The sequence below is a fragment of the Protopterus annectens genome, chromosome 3.part0 (assembly GCF_019279795.1).
Source record: "Protopterus annectens isolate FY-2018-M chromosome 3.part0, PAN1.0, whole genome shotgun sequence".
Classification (NCBI taxonomy): Eukaryota; Metazoa; Chordata; order Ceratodontiformes; family Protopteridae; genus Protopterus; species Protopterus annectens.
In genome coordinates, this window is record NC_056731.1 from 1,122,524,874 (window position 1) to 1,122,540,070 (window position 15,197).

At 39.5% G+C, this 15,197-nt stretch overlaps 1 protein-coding gene across 3 annotated transcripts in view; it reads right to left on the reverse strand.

Annotated features, from left to right (window-relative positions):
• LAMA3 (laminin subunit alpha 3) overlaps positions 1-15,197 on the reverse strand; it is a 2,187,360-nt gene that overhangs the window by 552,549 nt on the left and 1,619,614 nt on the right. For all 3 annotated transcript variants that reach the window (XM_044065357.1, XM_044065355.1, XM_044065356.1), the window contains exon 37: positions 13,713-13,874. In XM_044065357.1, the coding sequence (XP_043921292.1) occupies positions 13,713-13,874 (162 nt within the window). The remainder of the gene's footprint in view (positions 1-13,712; positions 13,875-15,197) is intronic.

Sequence of the window (15,197 nt, forward strand, 5' to 3'; positions counted from 1 at the left end):
TGTGTTGAAGCTTCCAATTAAATGCACATGTTCCTGTGAAATATAATTTCTGTCTAGTTTAACCTAAGTGTTGTATCTTGGGTAATAATACAAAATTCTCTCCAAGTTCCCCCTACTGAATTCATATCTTCCATACCACATATTTTCATAAATTTCTTCAGAAATCTATCCTCTTTTGTTATATTTCCCTTCTAGGCTCCCTGGATATACCCTTACTATTGAAAATCAAGTTCCAATCCCCACCTGTAAGCAATATTCCCTGCTGAAAGCTTATGGTTTCTCCCAAGATGTTTTAAGCTACATATAATAGCAGTTTTAGGTGGAATATAAATACATGCCAGTGTAATCCTCCTTGCCAGTAGTGCCTTACTACCACAAATCTAACATTATTCTCTTTTTTTTCTTCTTCTAACATTACTGGAGGTACTCTAGCAATTAATATAAGTATTCCCATTTTCCTTTGTCCATGATTCTCTGCTGAATATCCCTCATGAAATCCTTTCTTTACCAAATTAAATACTTATTTCTTTCCAAATGTGTCTCCTTGTAACATTGCTATTTGCATTCTGCATTTGTTAATATAATTCAATATTCTTTCATTTTTGCCTATACTTGGGTATGTTTTGTGTAGCCATTACAATAAGAAGTTATTATTTCCACCTATTATGTATGACAGCTTTTTCAAGCATTAACTTCCAGCTTTTATCTGACATGCACCCACTAATGTTTGGCAGGATGATCTTTTACACGGTTGTTTTCTCTCATCACCATTTGAACCTATGTCACATTTTATAAGACTTTTTGATTTAATGAAAAATTTCAAAAAAAAAAAAAAACACACCCAGAACCTATTAACTTAAAACAAACACACAAACTATGTACAGTACATCTTCACATAATGAAATGTCATGCTCCTGATAGGAACAACTGTCCCAAATTTAACATGTTACAGTCTGTGTTTCTACTTACACTAATTGCTGTCTGTTTTTGTCTTATTCTTAACACCCCAGTACCTATTAACTTAAAACAAACACACAAACTATTATAGTACATCTTCACATCCTGATAGGAACAACTGTCCCAAATTTAACATGTTACTGCCTGTGTTTCTACTTACACTAACTGCTGTCTCTTCTTGTCTTATTCTTATTCCCTGCCCTGATGGTGAAAAAATTGTGTATGTTTTCAGAAAATGTAAATTTTTATCCACAGTAAAAACTACCCTGGCTATCTTTAGATAAAACTAAATTGTATACTGTTCCAATAAATAAATGCATTAAAGTACTTAGTTGCCAGAAACGCTGCTCTCTCTTATTCAGTTCAGATAATTTCATTTTTTTCACGGAACTGCTTGTGCTTGTACCTTTTAAGTTTACATTTCTCTCAGTAAACAATATCCAGACCTCTCAATTTATTGCTTTCACCATTAGTCAGCTTGTTTCCATGGAAACATAAGATCAAAATGCAGAGCTGCCCTCATCTCCAGATTTCTTAACTGGCACTGAACATTTACTTGCTTAAAGAAAACTATTTAATACATTTTGGTCTCTCATTTAAAAGCCACTTGCAGTCACAAAAAAAAAAAAAAAAAAAAAAAAAAAACTTGTCATTAGATTAAGCCAAGGGCATTAATCTAAATATTAAGCTATGCAAAAATAAAAGCAAATGGTACTTTTCCGTTAAACCCCTACCACTTCGCGCTGGTGTGAAGAACAAAGTAATTGGGTTGGTCTGAAAGTAACGGTTTATAGAGGTATGGTGACAAGAAGAGAAACAATTTTTTTTTAATTCTGTTTACTTGTATTTTATTATAAGCTGTACTGTGACTCACGCTAATGTGCTGAGTGACTTGGCAAAAAACTTCCAGTCAGTATCATGCAAATAATACATTTGTACAGTTTGAGTTTGCCAACAGTCATGTGTAGTATAAGGCGTCATAGTTTAGGGTCACTAACCCCAGTTTTTAAGCTTAACAAAGACTGGAGAGAATTGAACAAAGTATAATGTTTTGAAAGTCATTTGTGTGACTTTGGTATGTATTAATCGGGATGAAAGTGTGATTAATCCCGAGAAGTTGGCTGTTGTATGAGACGTATATTAGGCAAAGGGACTAACGCACCACAACCTCCTTTAAGTGTGTCAGTGGTGAATCACAGCAGCGCTGAAACATGTGGAAATAAAATCTGTAGTGTTTTGTGAGTATTGGAGTTTTTTAAAGTGTAGAGCTATATGAGAAAGTTTTTTTTGTTGCTGTCAAGTGACCGTAGAGGAGATGTGACTTGTGCGTCGGAAAGCTGAGGATGTGCAGTACACGATGTACTGTTGTACTCACATCGGAATGAAGGAAAGAAAGGAAGGGGGTTGGTTCTTCAACAGGCACAGTATACTTACTCCTTCCACACACACTGTTGCTTTCCGCAGAAAACACATCTAGGAAGCGGAGTACCTGTGCTGCAGAAAACCTTGTCCAGGTCAAGTTGTGTGGCCAAAATACCGCTACTGAAATACCGCCAAAATACATCAGGGCAAAGTGGTAGGGGTTTAACCGAAAAGTACCAAGAAAACATTTCACTTCTACATATATTATAATTAGTGCACTGTTACAGCCCATAATTACAACCCATTGAGATAACATACTTTTCTCCAATCTTTCTTCTCTTTTTACATTATAATGCCTGCATTTCTTAAAATTAAAAAAAAAGAAAAAGCACCTACTTAATTTAGTATCTTTATCATATACCACACTCACTGAAAATACTTTACTATATATAATATGTAATTTATATCATGTTTTTCACAAATACTCTTAAGATCAAAAATGTTTTACTTATAGTTATTTTTTTTCTTTTAATGTCATTCTAAACATAAATGACATGAAGTGGGGCATATGTCTGTCAGTCACCCAACAAGTTTAACAAAGTCAACAGAAATCCAATCTTTCTCGCCACTTTTCTTGCAAAGCCATATTTCAAAAATGTGATCCATGCTTTAGAGTTCATATTTATTCACTAATTTCTGTGTTACTGGTCTTTTTCCTGTTCATCCCCCTTTCCCAAGCCCAGACTCCAGGTCTAGTTCAAGGTACTATGAAGGTGTCTGTTCAACTCTAGTGCTCTTTTTCTGTCTCTCAAGGATTTTCATTTGGAACACTGGAAAACGTTTCACTGAGTCTCTCTATGAGCTGTACCATCACATGAACAAGAAACAGAGTCTCCTTCTGATGGCTCATCCCTTGTTCGACAAAAGTTTGTAAATCCCCCTTAGCTTGTTCTGCATTAAAAACGATTTTGATCTTCCAAGAAAAAATATTCTGAAGACAACTGAATGCAGCATTTCGAATCTCACACTTGCTCTCAACATTCTCTGATTGGTGGGATGAATTATTTCTGTCTTCCCTGCTGTACAACGAGTAATCATTTTCCAAAAACACTCTACTGTCGCCAATTTTTAATACTTTGCCCTTTTGCCACAGGTTTGTTAGCATAAACTCTTTCTACTGGTATGATTGCATCTTTACTAATACAGAGCTTGTTTGCTTTCTCATGGCCAGGTTTGGAGCATACACATGATGTGAACCTTCAAATAACATATCCTGATGGAGAATACCAGTCCAGTTACTTATTTGTGCTTTCATAAAATTAATATGGTCTGTTCCTTCCAGTTTCTCGAATACAGCAGAAAAGTTCAGGTTTTCCTCATTCTCTAACTTGACCATTTTTTGAAGCAGCTTTTCTTGAGCAGCCTCATACCCAGCCAGCTTTTTTTCATTTCATCCTCTGATTTTTGCAGTTTAATCAGTTCCTCTTAATAGCTTTTTATTATTTGAGTCTATACATCTGTTTTCTGCAAAAAAAAAAAAAAAAAAAAAAAAAAAAAAATCTTGTTTTCCCGCCTTACTGAACTAGAATAGTCCAGTCTTCAGAGTTTGCTGATCTCTGGGCTTTGGCTTGGTTCCTGTGCTATTCCAAATCCTTATTTGGATAAAGGGAAGCTTCTTTGTTCACCAGTGGGAGTGGGGAGCACTGAGCAGCCTATTTGTCCCTAGAGCAGTGGTTCCAGCCAGAAACTTGTAGTCTATTGGCCATTTTGGGTCAATTCCTAGCTCTTTTCAACCCCCTGCTATAAAGCCTGCTTTAGCGCGGAGTTGCCCATGGAGCACCATCGGGCAGCGCCGGTTAAACAAGGTTAAACTATTTCTGGCTCCGTAAAGTCTGCTCTTCAATTTTTCCCTTAGTACTTCTCTACTTGCAATCTAAACAGTCTATTCTCTATCTCAAAAGCTCAGCACTTGCTCCTAAAGCATTTTTATATAGGTAAAGTACTTATATACTAAACAAAGTGCTACATTAGCCTAGAATCCCCTTGAGTACCCATTTCCCTATAGGTCCCTTCTGACTCAGTTACACAGCAAACTTTTTCACTTTTTCTAGCATGTCGAAGGGTCAGTTGCTAGCGTCCTCTCCTGTTCAGCTGGTGAATCTGGGCATCTTGAGGCAATGTTACAATTGCCTCATGTACACAGACAACCCACTCCTCCTCCCACAAAACACAAATACATGTGAGAGATGCAACTATATAGCCAAACTGGAGACTGAGCTCTCTCAACTCAGGACTGGCAAGACCAGACAGGAGGAGAAGGAAACCACGCACACCACAAACCCAGTTTCACATAGAACTATCAGAACTGCAAAACAAACACATAAACACACAAAGACATACTCGGAGGCACTGATCAAAAATCTACCAAAACTACAGAGGCCTCCAAAGCAGACACCCAAGCAACTGCCACCTCAAGACATAAGACATGCAACACATAGTTCTCAAAGTCAGTGTGCTAAACAGTCACAGCCCTTAAGGCCAAACACAATGCCAGACACACTTGTTATAGGTGACTCCATAGTCAGACACACTGATGTCCCACTCACCAGACTGAACAAGGTAAAGATCACAGTAAGCTGCCTGTCAGGCACTAGAATCCGCCACATAACACAAGCACTCAGGTCACTGCACAGCAAGTACAAGTATGACTCAGTCATTGTCCATGCCGGTGTGAACGACCTGAGACATACCTCCCTGGACTACATGAAAAGAGACACAGAGGAGCTCTCAGATTATGTAGCCCAGGCCGGTATGACCCTGACCCTGAGCAGTATCCTACCCTCACCAAGAATGATGCCACAATACAGAGACAAAATGATCAGCTTTAATAATTGGCTTAATTACTGGTGTCATTCTAAGGGGATCCAATGTCTGTCTGCCTGGGATGACATGCTTGACAAGCCACGCTGCTTCGCAAGGGATGGCTTGCACCTGTCACCCTTGGGCTTCCAGATATTGGCAAAGGCTCTTGCCACCCCATAGTGCCTTTTTAGGCAAGGCTCAAATGATAAACCTACCACCCTAGAAAACAAAAATGGAGAAAAACTAAGGGTAATACTGCTCAATGCCAGAAGTCTAAACCTCAAGATGCACGCCCTCGAAGCCCTCCTCAGTATGGAGAACATCGATGTCTGTACTGTGACTGAAACCTGGTTCAAGGCTCCTGAGAGCACTCCAGCACTATCAGGTTATACCTCATATCATGCGTTCCGGCCCCAAAATCCGGACCGAACCACAAAAGGAGGGGAGTATCCATATTCATAAAAGATACCCACACCTCCAGGTTAGTGGCAACGCACGAAGCATCGGAGATCATCCAGGTGCAATTAACCATAGGTAAAACTGCCCTACAGTTTGTAGCATGCTACAGACCACCTTCTCAAACTCAGGAAACCCACACAGCCTTCCTGAAGACACTGGAGAGTATGAATGTCTCTCCAAACACCATCATATTGGGTGACTTCAACTACCCAAACATAGACTGGGAACATTACTCAAGCCCCAACACCCTAGCCCAAAGGTTCCTGGAGTTCATAAACTCAAATGCTATGGAACAACTAGTCACCATTCCCACAAGAGGAGAAAATATACTAGACCTGATCATCACAAACATGGGGACAAAATGCTCCACACCGCAAGTATATCCCTCATTGGTGAGATCAGACCATAAATTAATCTCATTGGAGATCCACATCCCGCCCCCACCCCCAGCAAAAAAGACCACAGTGAAGAACTTCTCAAAAGCAAACTTCACACTTCTTAAGACTGGAATGGTATCCTTCAAGGCCCCCGAGCCAGTGGAAACCACAACCCACACTGCTGAAACCCTTACAAATGCCTTCTACGAGAACCTCCAGGAATGTATGGATCAAGCAATCCCTAATAAAATCAAGACCCTTTCCACCAAAGGCAGGCGCCCGGTCTGGTGGACCCCATCCATAAACAAACTCTACAACAAGAGGAGAAAGCTACTACATGACAGAGCAAAATCCCTAAAAGGGAAGGCATCTCTGATCAATACTAGCAAAAAACTACGATCACTCATAAAATAATCCAAGGCCAACTTTGAGAGAAAAATCGCTAATGACACAAAAGACAATCATAAGGCCTTCTTTAGCTATGTTAGAAACCTGGGTGGAAACTCCCAAATATGCTCAGAATTAGTCCAAAATGATAAAAAAATCACTGAACCCACAGACATTGCCACCATACTGGCAGACAGGTTCAGTGCAAATTTCTCCCCTCCCTCCCCCCCAAAAGGAGAAATATCTATCCCACCAGAGTCTAGCCTCCCAAACATCTCAGATGCCCAGGTGAGAGCTGCTCTCTCTAAAGCAAAACACAGCATCAATGGGACCGGACGGTGTCCCCGGCTGTGTGCTACACGAACTCAATGAGGAACTAAACCCACACATAAGGCTGCTGTTTAATCTTAGCCTTACTACAGGATACGTGCCCAAAGAATGGCGTACGGCAACTGTGGTCCCACTCCACAAAGGCGGTGCTTCTACGGACCCTGGAAATTACCACCCCATAAGCTTGACGAGCCTTGTCTGCAAAGCTATGGAGAGGATCATAATGGAACTCATAAATAAAGACATTGGGGACCTACAGACACTGGATCCTACCCAATTTGGCTTTGTCAAGGGCAGATCCTGCCTCTTGAACTTGGTCGACTTTTTCAAAACAGTCACTAAGGCCATTGATGAGGGTAAGGCAGTTCACACAGCCTACCTTGACCTAGCAAAAGCGTTCGACACAATACCCCACTCGGGCATCATAGAAAAGCTCACCAGCTTAGATGTAAACCCATATGTCACAAGATGGGTTGCAAACTGGCTCAAGGACAGAACACACAGGGTTAGAGTTGCTGGTGCCATGTCAGACTCTAAACCGGTCACGTGCGGTGTCCCACAGGGCTCAGTCCTGGGCCCCCTCTTGTTCGGCATTTATTTTTCTGAAGTGCAGGCAAACATAGGGGTATTGTGGCTGACAAAATTTGCAGATGACTGCAAACTGGGCACCATAATTGACACTCCATCAGACACAGACATCCTCCAGAGAGGTCTCATAGAAATGGATAACTGGTGCCAGAGCCATGGCCTTAAGCTAAATGCCAAAAAATGTATAGTCATACCCTTTGGGAAAAACAAGGTAACCCCTAATTACCACATAGGTGGTAATCCATTAAACACGGAAGAAGTTATCAGGGACCTGGGGACCCAAGTTGACAGTAACCTCTCTTTTGACACTCACATTGCCAAAATGGTTAGGAAGACCTTCTACATTGCCCACCTGATCATGAAGGGATTCACATCCAGATCAGGAGAGGTCATTGTACCCCTGTACTCTTCACTTATCAGACCAATGATTGAGTACAACGCCCCATTCGAATGTACCTTACCCGACACCTGCAGCAGTTGGAAAGACCCCAAAAGTTCCTCACCAAAAGGATAAAGGGGCTCAAACATATGTCATACGATGCCCGACTGAAGAAACTCCAGCTCTATTCAGTTGCATACCGTCTGCTCAGAGGTGATCTGTGCCTGACATACAAGGCCATGTCCAACCCAGAATTAATGGACATGCTCCACCTCAAAAAATCCAAATCCACCAGAGCCACGAGAGCAAGAGACTTAAACCTCAACATGGATATAAATAGGACGTGCTGGAGGGACAGATTCATCACCCAGAGACTCCCTACACTATGGAACAGAATCCCAGTCCATGTGAGGCAGAGCCCCTCACTGACTCTGTTCAAGAGAAATCTTGACGAGTGGATGGGAGATCGTAGGTTTACCCCGGGAATCATCTCTGTATCACTGCTGGACAGAGGCACAGCAAACGAATGGGTAGAGTATTCTCATCCTAAAGGGTGGTGAAAGCCACACACACTCTGGCTAGGCTTATAAATGCCCTAGGGCAGATAGCCTAGTATGAACCTATGAACCTATGAACCTATTTCATTTATTTTAATCAACTCTGAGCACATTTGACTTATTTTTTTCCTCTAAATGAACAGAAAATATCTTATACAAAATCTGGAACTTGAACTGCTTTTTGCTGAACAGCTGCAGGATTCTTCTCAGATATTATTTTCTCCAACTTTTCTGGTTGATTTTCTTTTAGGTTCTCTGAATTTCTTCTTTGCTGGCATGCTGGCAGTGTAATTATTAGCCAGCAACTGAATTTTACTCAAACTGACAATATCACTGGCTGTTGCTTCTCAGCTTCTTTTTTCACACTAGGAGAGCTAAAGTCAAGCTGTTCATCAGTGTGCGGCCATCTTGGAAATCCAACCAATTTCCCTTATTGTGCTCAAATAACCTATCCTGTTTGATTATAGGCTGTCCTTACACATCCCATAGTTGATAATTATATGTTGCCCCTAATGATAATAAATGGGATCATACAATAGATAATTTGATGGGACTCTTGTCTGGGATAAAGAATTTAGGAGCTGCTTTTGTCCATTAGTAGTACAGGGTGCGGTCCTGGGGTAACTTTTCTGTTTTCCATCCACAGATCTAAGCTGCACTTGTATATAGACAGGATGAAATTTCTTTTATGTGGATTAGGAGTCTATTCAAGAGCAGCAGTACTCTCTGAGGTGTACCTGCCTTTCCAAACTGTTCTGCTGATGTAACAGAAGAGGTTTAGGTTCCAAGACTGAGTATTTCTGATGCCACTTGACTTGCATATATACAGTAAATCCATCATTAATGGGTCGGAGGATGCCTTGTATGACAGACACAGGATATCTCTTAGTAGTCTGTACAACAGAGTATAGTGACAGGGCTTTGAGTTGGTCCATGTAGGACATGTTGTTTAGGGCTTGTATCTTTTAGTAAGGTATCTCTGTGGCATTTCAGTTGTTGCATGTGTCTAGACAGATACATGCCAAAGGGGGCATTATGTTCAATGACTGGCCTAATGAGGGCTGAGTAAAGGGGGATAATGACATCCCTAGAGCTTCACACAACCCCTTTGTTGAATGTTACATCTTGTTTAAATGTTAGTTTACTGTCTACACAAGTTCCCAAATCCCAAACAACTGGGTCAACTTTCAGGGGCATATTGTCAATGTGGTAGTTCCATGGGGTAGATGACTTCCCAAAGGACATAACAATGTATTTTTGGCATTTAGTTTCAGTCATTGATTTTGATACCAGTTATTTATTTGCAATTGTATTTATTTATTATGCATTTATTTGAAAAATACTGCAATAGGAGCAGCTATCACCTTGAGTTAAGGTAATACAGCGTTAGTTAAGCAGGAGAGTGAAATGGTCTATAACTCAAGAGTTTTGGTACTTCATCAAAGGTTATCTTAGATTTATTGACAGCATTCTTATTGTAAGGGAAGAGTCAGTGGAAGCTCTAAATAAATTATTTGTACACAATGGACAATCGACTGACTTGTTTTAAAATTTACTACTCATCACAATTACCATAAGGTAATTTTCTGGATCTCATTGTTTATAAACACACACAGTCACAAGAAGTTTACAGTGATTTATTTTGCAAACCCCACTTGGGTAAACTTACTGCTTCATGCTAGCAGAATGCACTTGCATATGACTAAGCATAATGTGATAAAGTCACAGGGTATGTGGATTGTTTGAGAGTCCAGAGAAACAGCTAATTTTCTAAAGAACCTACAGGAGGCCCCACAGAGATTTCCTTGAGAAGGAATATGAAAGTGGGACTATAAGACATATTTTTGATCCCATTAAGGACCTCAAAGCAAGGGAGGGCAATTCCTTATACAAACCACAAAGAAGACAGTTACATGATTTCACAGCTCACAGCACTGACCAAAGGAATGAAAATCTGAAAAGAAGTATGACATTAACTTACCGTAAAGATGTTCATGAAATAAAAAGGATAATTCATGACAACTGGCCCATTATGTCTAGTAATAGACTGGTGAGTACGATTCTGGGCCCTACTCCTTTTGTTTTCAGGGAACATTAGATCTTACTCAGAAGAAATATTCAAAAAGGACAGAATGGAAAGGCTTGGTACCTTTAAATGTGGATCCCCTTTCTGTACTTTTTGTGAGTTCATGAGCTGCAAGGACTTTTTCATCTGCCCCAGCACAGGTAAGAAATATAACGACAAGGTGGCTGGGAACTGTAACAGCGAAACGATTTTTGGAAGAGCTCAGTGCTCCCTGTGCCAGGTTTTTACATTGGGAAGGAGGATAGCCCAATACACATCTAAAATTAAACATAGACTAAGCAAGAATCCTCTTGAAAACCACAGCATTGAATCCCTAAGTCATTCTTGTTTCATCTTTCACATTTTGGACACGATTAGGATGGGCTTGTTCAAGGAAAACAATACTGTCATTCTGGAAAAGAAGGATCTGGGATGGAAAATTCATCTCAGTGCCTATAACCCACCTGGACTTAATTCTGCTTGTTCAACTAAATGCAATCTTCAGCTTAAGAAACTGGTCCACAAATTATTTTAATAACGGTTATGACATATCATATTTGATCCGATCTTCACTTTTCCGTGGCATTTTTTTGATAGTTTCATCTTGGCATTTGCTCTGCTATAGCATATACATATTAATTTGTATTTTTTATTTTCACATTTCTATAGATTTCTTATATATATATATATATATATATATATTCATAGTGTACGGTTGATTTTTTTGGTCAGTTTTATTAGTGATCTGATGGAGCCCAATGGGAGAAAGAGCTTTTTTGTTTGTTTGTAATACACATCTGATTACAGTTGTTTATTTATTTGTGTGTGTGTTTTTTTTTTCATTTTACTGGTGATGTTTCTTTATACCATATCTCTTCTAAGGATGCTGTACTAGGTGTCGTTTTCTTGTTTCATTTGTCTGTTGTCTCACACACATGTGCACACACATTCTTCTTTACTTTGGCTCTCAGATTTTTTTTTCTTTTGTTTTTTTCTGGTTTATTACTCTGGTTCTTAAGCTCCTTTTACTAGGATCTTACTGTCACCTTAGTGATAAATGGTTTTAGTGAAGGGAGTTTTGTTACACCTTATTTTGTCTGGAGACAGACTAGGACTTAACCACAAGTTCTGCACTCTATTTTATTTGGACTTTGCTTTATTTATTTATTTATTTATTTTTTGATTGCACTATTGATTTTAGGCAACTTAGTGTCTAGTCCCATGGTCCATCTGATTCCTTTGGAACTGAACTCCTTGTTTTGGTTTTGTATGGTTACCATTGCTTACTGTTTCAGCCCTGGCCTCTTTTAATATTTTATTTTTTTCATACTGAATATTTTAGCTCTTACTGTTGGATTGCTAGTTGTAAGGATTGGTCATAATTTGCACTTCTGTCTGAGCCCTAATTCTGGACCTCAGTCATGTATTTACAGTTTGCTTTTTTCTTGTGCATTTTATTTTTCTATTTCATTTTTAGTACTCTTTGCCATTTGAATTGGTTATGTTCATTTTTTGCCACCTGGTTTACCTGACTCAAACTGTGTTCCCCTGTGGTTAGGGTATGTGATGCCTTACTTTTGTTAACATAGGCATGTGTTCTTATATCACTGACATAGAGAATGTATCTCAGTGGGTCTGAGGTTCAGGACTGACCTTGGTTTTTGGCCATTTGATTGTGACCCATCCATGTGGGGATATTAGACTCTTGTTTACATCAGGTTTGCTTATACTTGTAGGCTGATCTTTGTCATTTAAAATATTAATTTTCACAACATCCAAGAATTCAATTTCAAAGTGAGAATTATACACCATATTATTCCAGCCTATATCTCAGCTAGAGCGTCTACTGTGGAGACATGCGTGAATGGGCGTACCTTCGTTGAAGGTTGTGCATTAGGGCTGGCAACTCAGCACGTAAAAATCAACTGCCAATCATTAGCGGACCGGAGTTCTGCTGTGGCGACCCCTAACCGGGAAAAGCCAAAAGACATAACATTATTCCAGCCTATATTTGTATACTTAAAATCTCCAAGTAAAACTGTAGGTATGTCATCCTACAGAGAGAACAGATGTGGCAGCCAGTTTACATATTGGGGCTGGGCTTCGTTCATATCTGGGCCTCCTAAAACTAACAATAAATCAAGTAGGTAAGTTAGTTGACCATCATTATTTCTTGTTTCTGATCCATATGAATCAAAGGAAAAACTGCCGGCATCAAAAGCAGCATCCTCAGAATGACCTGTCATTTGACCAGTAGGGTTTTCTCTAAATTCTAACACTAAATCACTTTATAGAGATTTTTTTTTCACAAGTAACTTGTCAGTCCACATCCTTTGAATGGGGCTGTAGTTGTATACATCATGAATAGTAAGCATCCAAGGTGAAAAAGACTTTTGAAACAGAAAACATTGGTTATGTGGAGAAGGGTGGTGGGGCCTTATGATCCGTGTGACAGCAGTTTGATTAGTAAACCCAATACCTAAGATGTCAGCTGAAAGGGTATGGCAGAGTAGCACTTTTCTGGCTCACCTCTTTCAGGTGGGGATTATACCAAAGACGAGCAGTTATTTTTGGAGACCAAAGACTTTAGCCCAGAGGCATGTAATATGTAATGAAGATCGGAAATGTGGATGGAACATGGTGTGGGGCATACCAAAAGAACTACATGCAGCTGTCAAGATGGTGCTCTACAGGGATACCGCAATGTCCCTTCTGAACACTTACCCTGGTTACCCATGCTTAGGGTCTCGGATGGAAGGGATAAGTGGGACAGGTATCATAGAAGGTAGAGTGCATGATCTTGAGGGACCCCTAATCTCAACTGACTGCAGACAGCTGAAGTAAGAACCAAAAAAAATATATAATAATAATAATAATGAAAGAAAGAAAGTAATAAACTATAAATTATGTCCATTCCTCTTATATTATTGCTGGATGGTGGAAAGCTAGATAGATGAACAGAATTACAGTCTGGAAAGTGATGACAGCCAATAGCAATGAACACAAAAATAAAGGATTTTCCCCATGTTTTTAGTATGATGTCGGAATGTGTTACAGTTTGTAAAGGAGGTAAGAAGAGCCTAGGTAAGCTTCTAAAACATTGAAGAAATACAGCTATTTGACATTTTTTCATTCAGCATTGCACTGTAATTACTTTGTGTTTCTCTGTTCTCTGATATAACTGACAAGCCATTCTAAATGAAGTGAGGACATAGATGTAATGACATGAATTTATGGAAATAAAATAAGCAAAAATGCTGTTTAGGTATACATTAAAAATGTTAAGTCTTAACACGACAATAAAGCACTGCACACCAGAAAAGGTCAGCTGCAAAGTTTTTTTTTAAGGTATTTCTTTTCATGGCATAGCATAAATATAATGGTATTACCTTGTTTCCCAGGTATGAAGGTGGAGCCACCCAGAGAAGATCCAGCACAGAAGCTGGTAGTTCTTGGACATCTGCAACTGCAGTGTTGCTGTGAGGGTTAAATGCTACAGGTACGTAAGTCTGATCTGTGGCTTCCAGCTTCCAATTTTTCATGTCTACAAACTAAAGAAAATATAAACAAAATAAAATATGCACTTTCAACCATTACTTGTAAAATGACAACATTACCGAGTGAGGCACTCACCTTAACAAAACATATTTGGGGGGGTACAGAGCTGCAGCATTAATAAAAACTGTGTTCTTACTTTTCATCAGTCTTTTCAACAGCATACATTACGTTAAGAGTATCTACATACACCTGAATAAGCCTTTGTTGCCCCTTTCTAATGCACTAATGATTTAATTCTTAAATTTCAGTTTCAATGTCACCAACTCAGCTCATATTATTTGGTTCTTCTACCAAGGTACTACTTAACCAAATGTGGAGGGGCACTATACTGCCCACATACTTAATAAAATGTGACTGTTGCAAACAAATTGTGATCACAACAAAATAGCTAAAACTCAAATAACGGAAGATAAAAAAACTACTGTTGCAAAAAAAAAAAAAAAACAGAACACCAAGTAAGTGAATAAGAAAGTCCCCATGGCAGACTAAAGGAAAGTCAGCTGTACTATCTAATATCAAGGCTGGAGGAGCATGCAGTGGTGGTATGACAGTGAAAAGTGCTGGATGGTTTAGAGAGTGGCATACTTCAGTTACTGGGGGGAGGGTTGCAAAACCAAAGGATACTAAAAGTTCTTGTAAAATCTGCCCTACTTTGAGACTGAATATCTCATTTTTAATGCCTTACAAGATGTGCTAACTCCTTGCCAGGTCACAGATTCAAAAATATTTTATTTATTTATTTTACATATTTATCCTTTGTTGACTGGTTAGTCCCACTAGGGTAGTGGCCTGTTTTCAGAGGAGAATCAAGGTGGCATTTATACTACTATGGGAAATTTGCCCAGGGCATTGGGGAACTTCACCTCTCACTATAACATTAGCAGTGCATGGGCTAATGAGTGAGAGTGTCCATTCCATTCATGGCACAGTGGCAGCTGGGAGACAGGCATGCAAATTATGGCAATGGGGGAGTGTGGAGTAGAGGTGAATGCGGACTCCTCAGATTTGTTTCTGGTTTTGTTTTCAGAAAAAGAGGAGGAGAGATTTAGTGTGGACAATCACGAGGGAGACCAGTTAAAGGATATGTAAGATGTTTTCAGCAGAATTTGTTCAAAGATTTGAGGGATGAAAAACAAACAGCAGGAAGATGTTATTATTACAACCCTCCAGTGTTGCAGGTTGAAGGATGATTTATTGGTAGAACTTGCAGACCAGAGTGAGCCAAAGACAAGGAAAGATTTATTTTGGGGAAGAAGAGGGGCAAGACCTTAAGAGAAAGATGTTAGCAGAGATAGTCAGATAACAGAAGGAAGAAA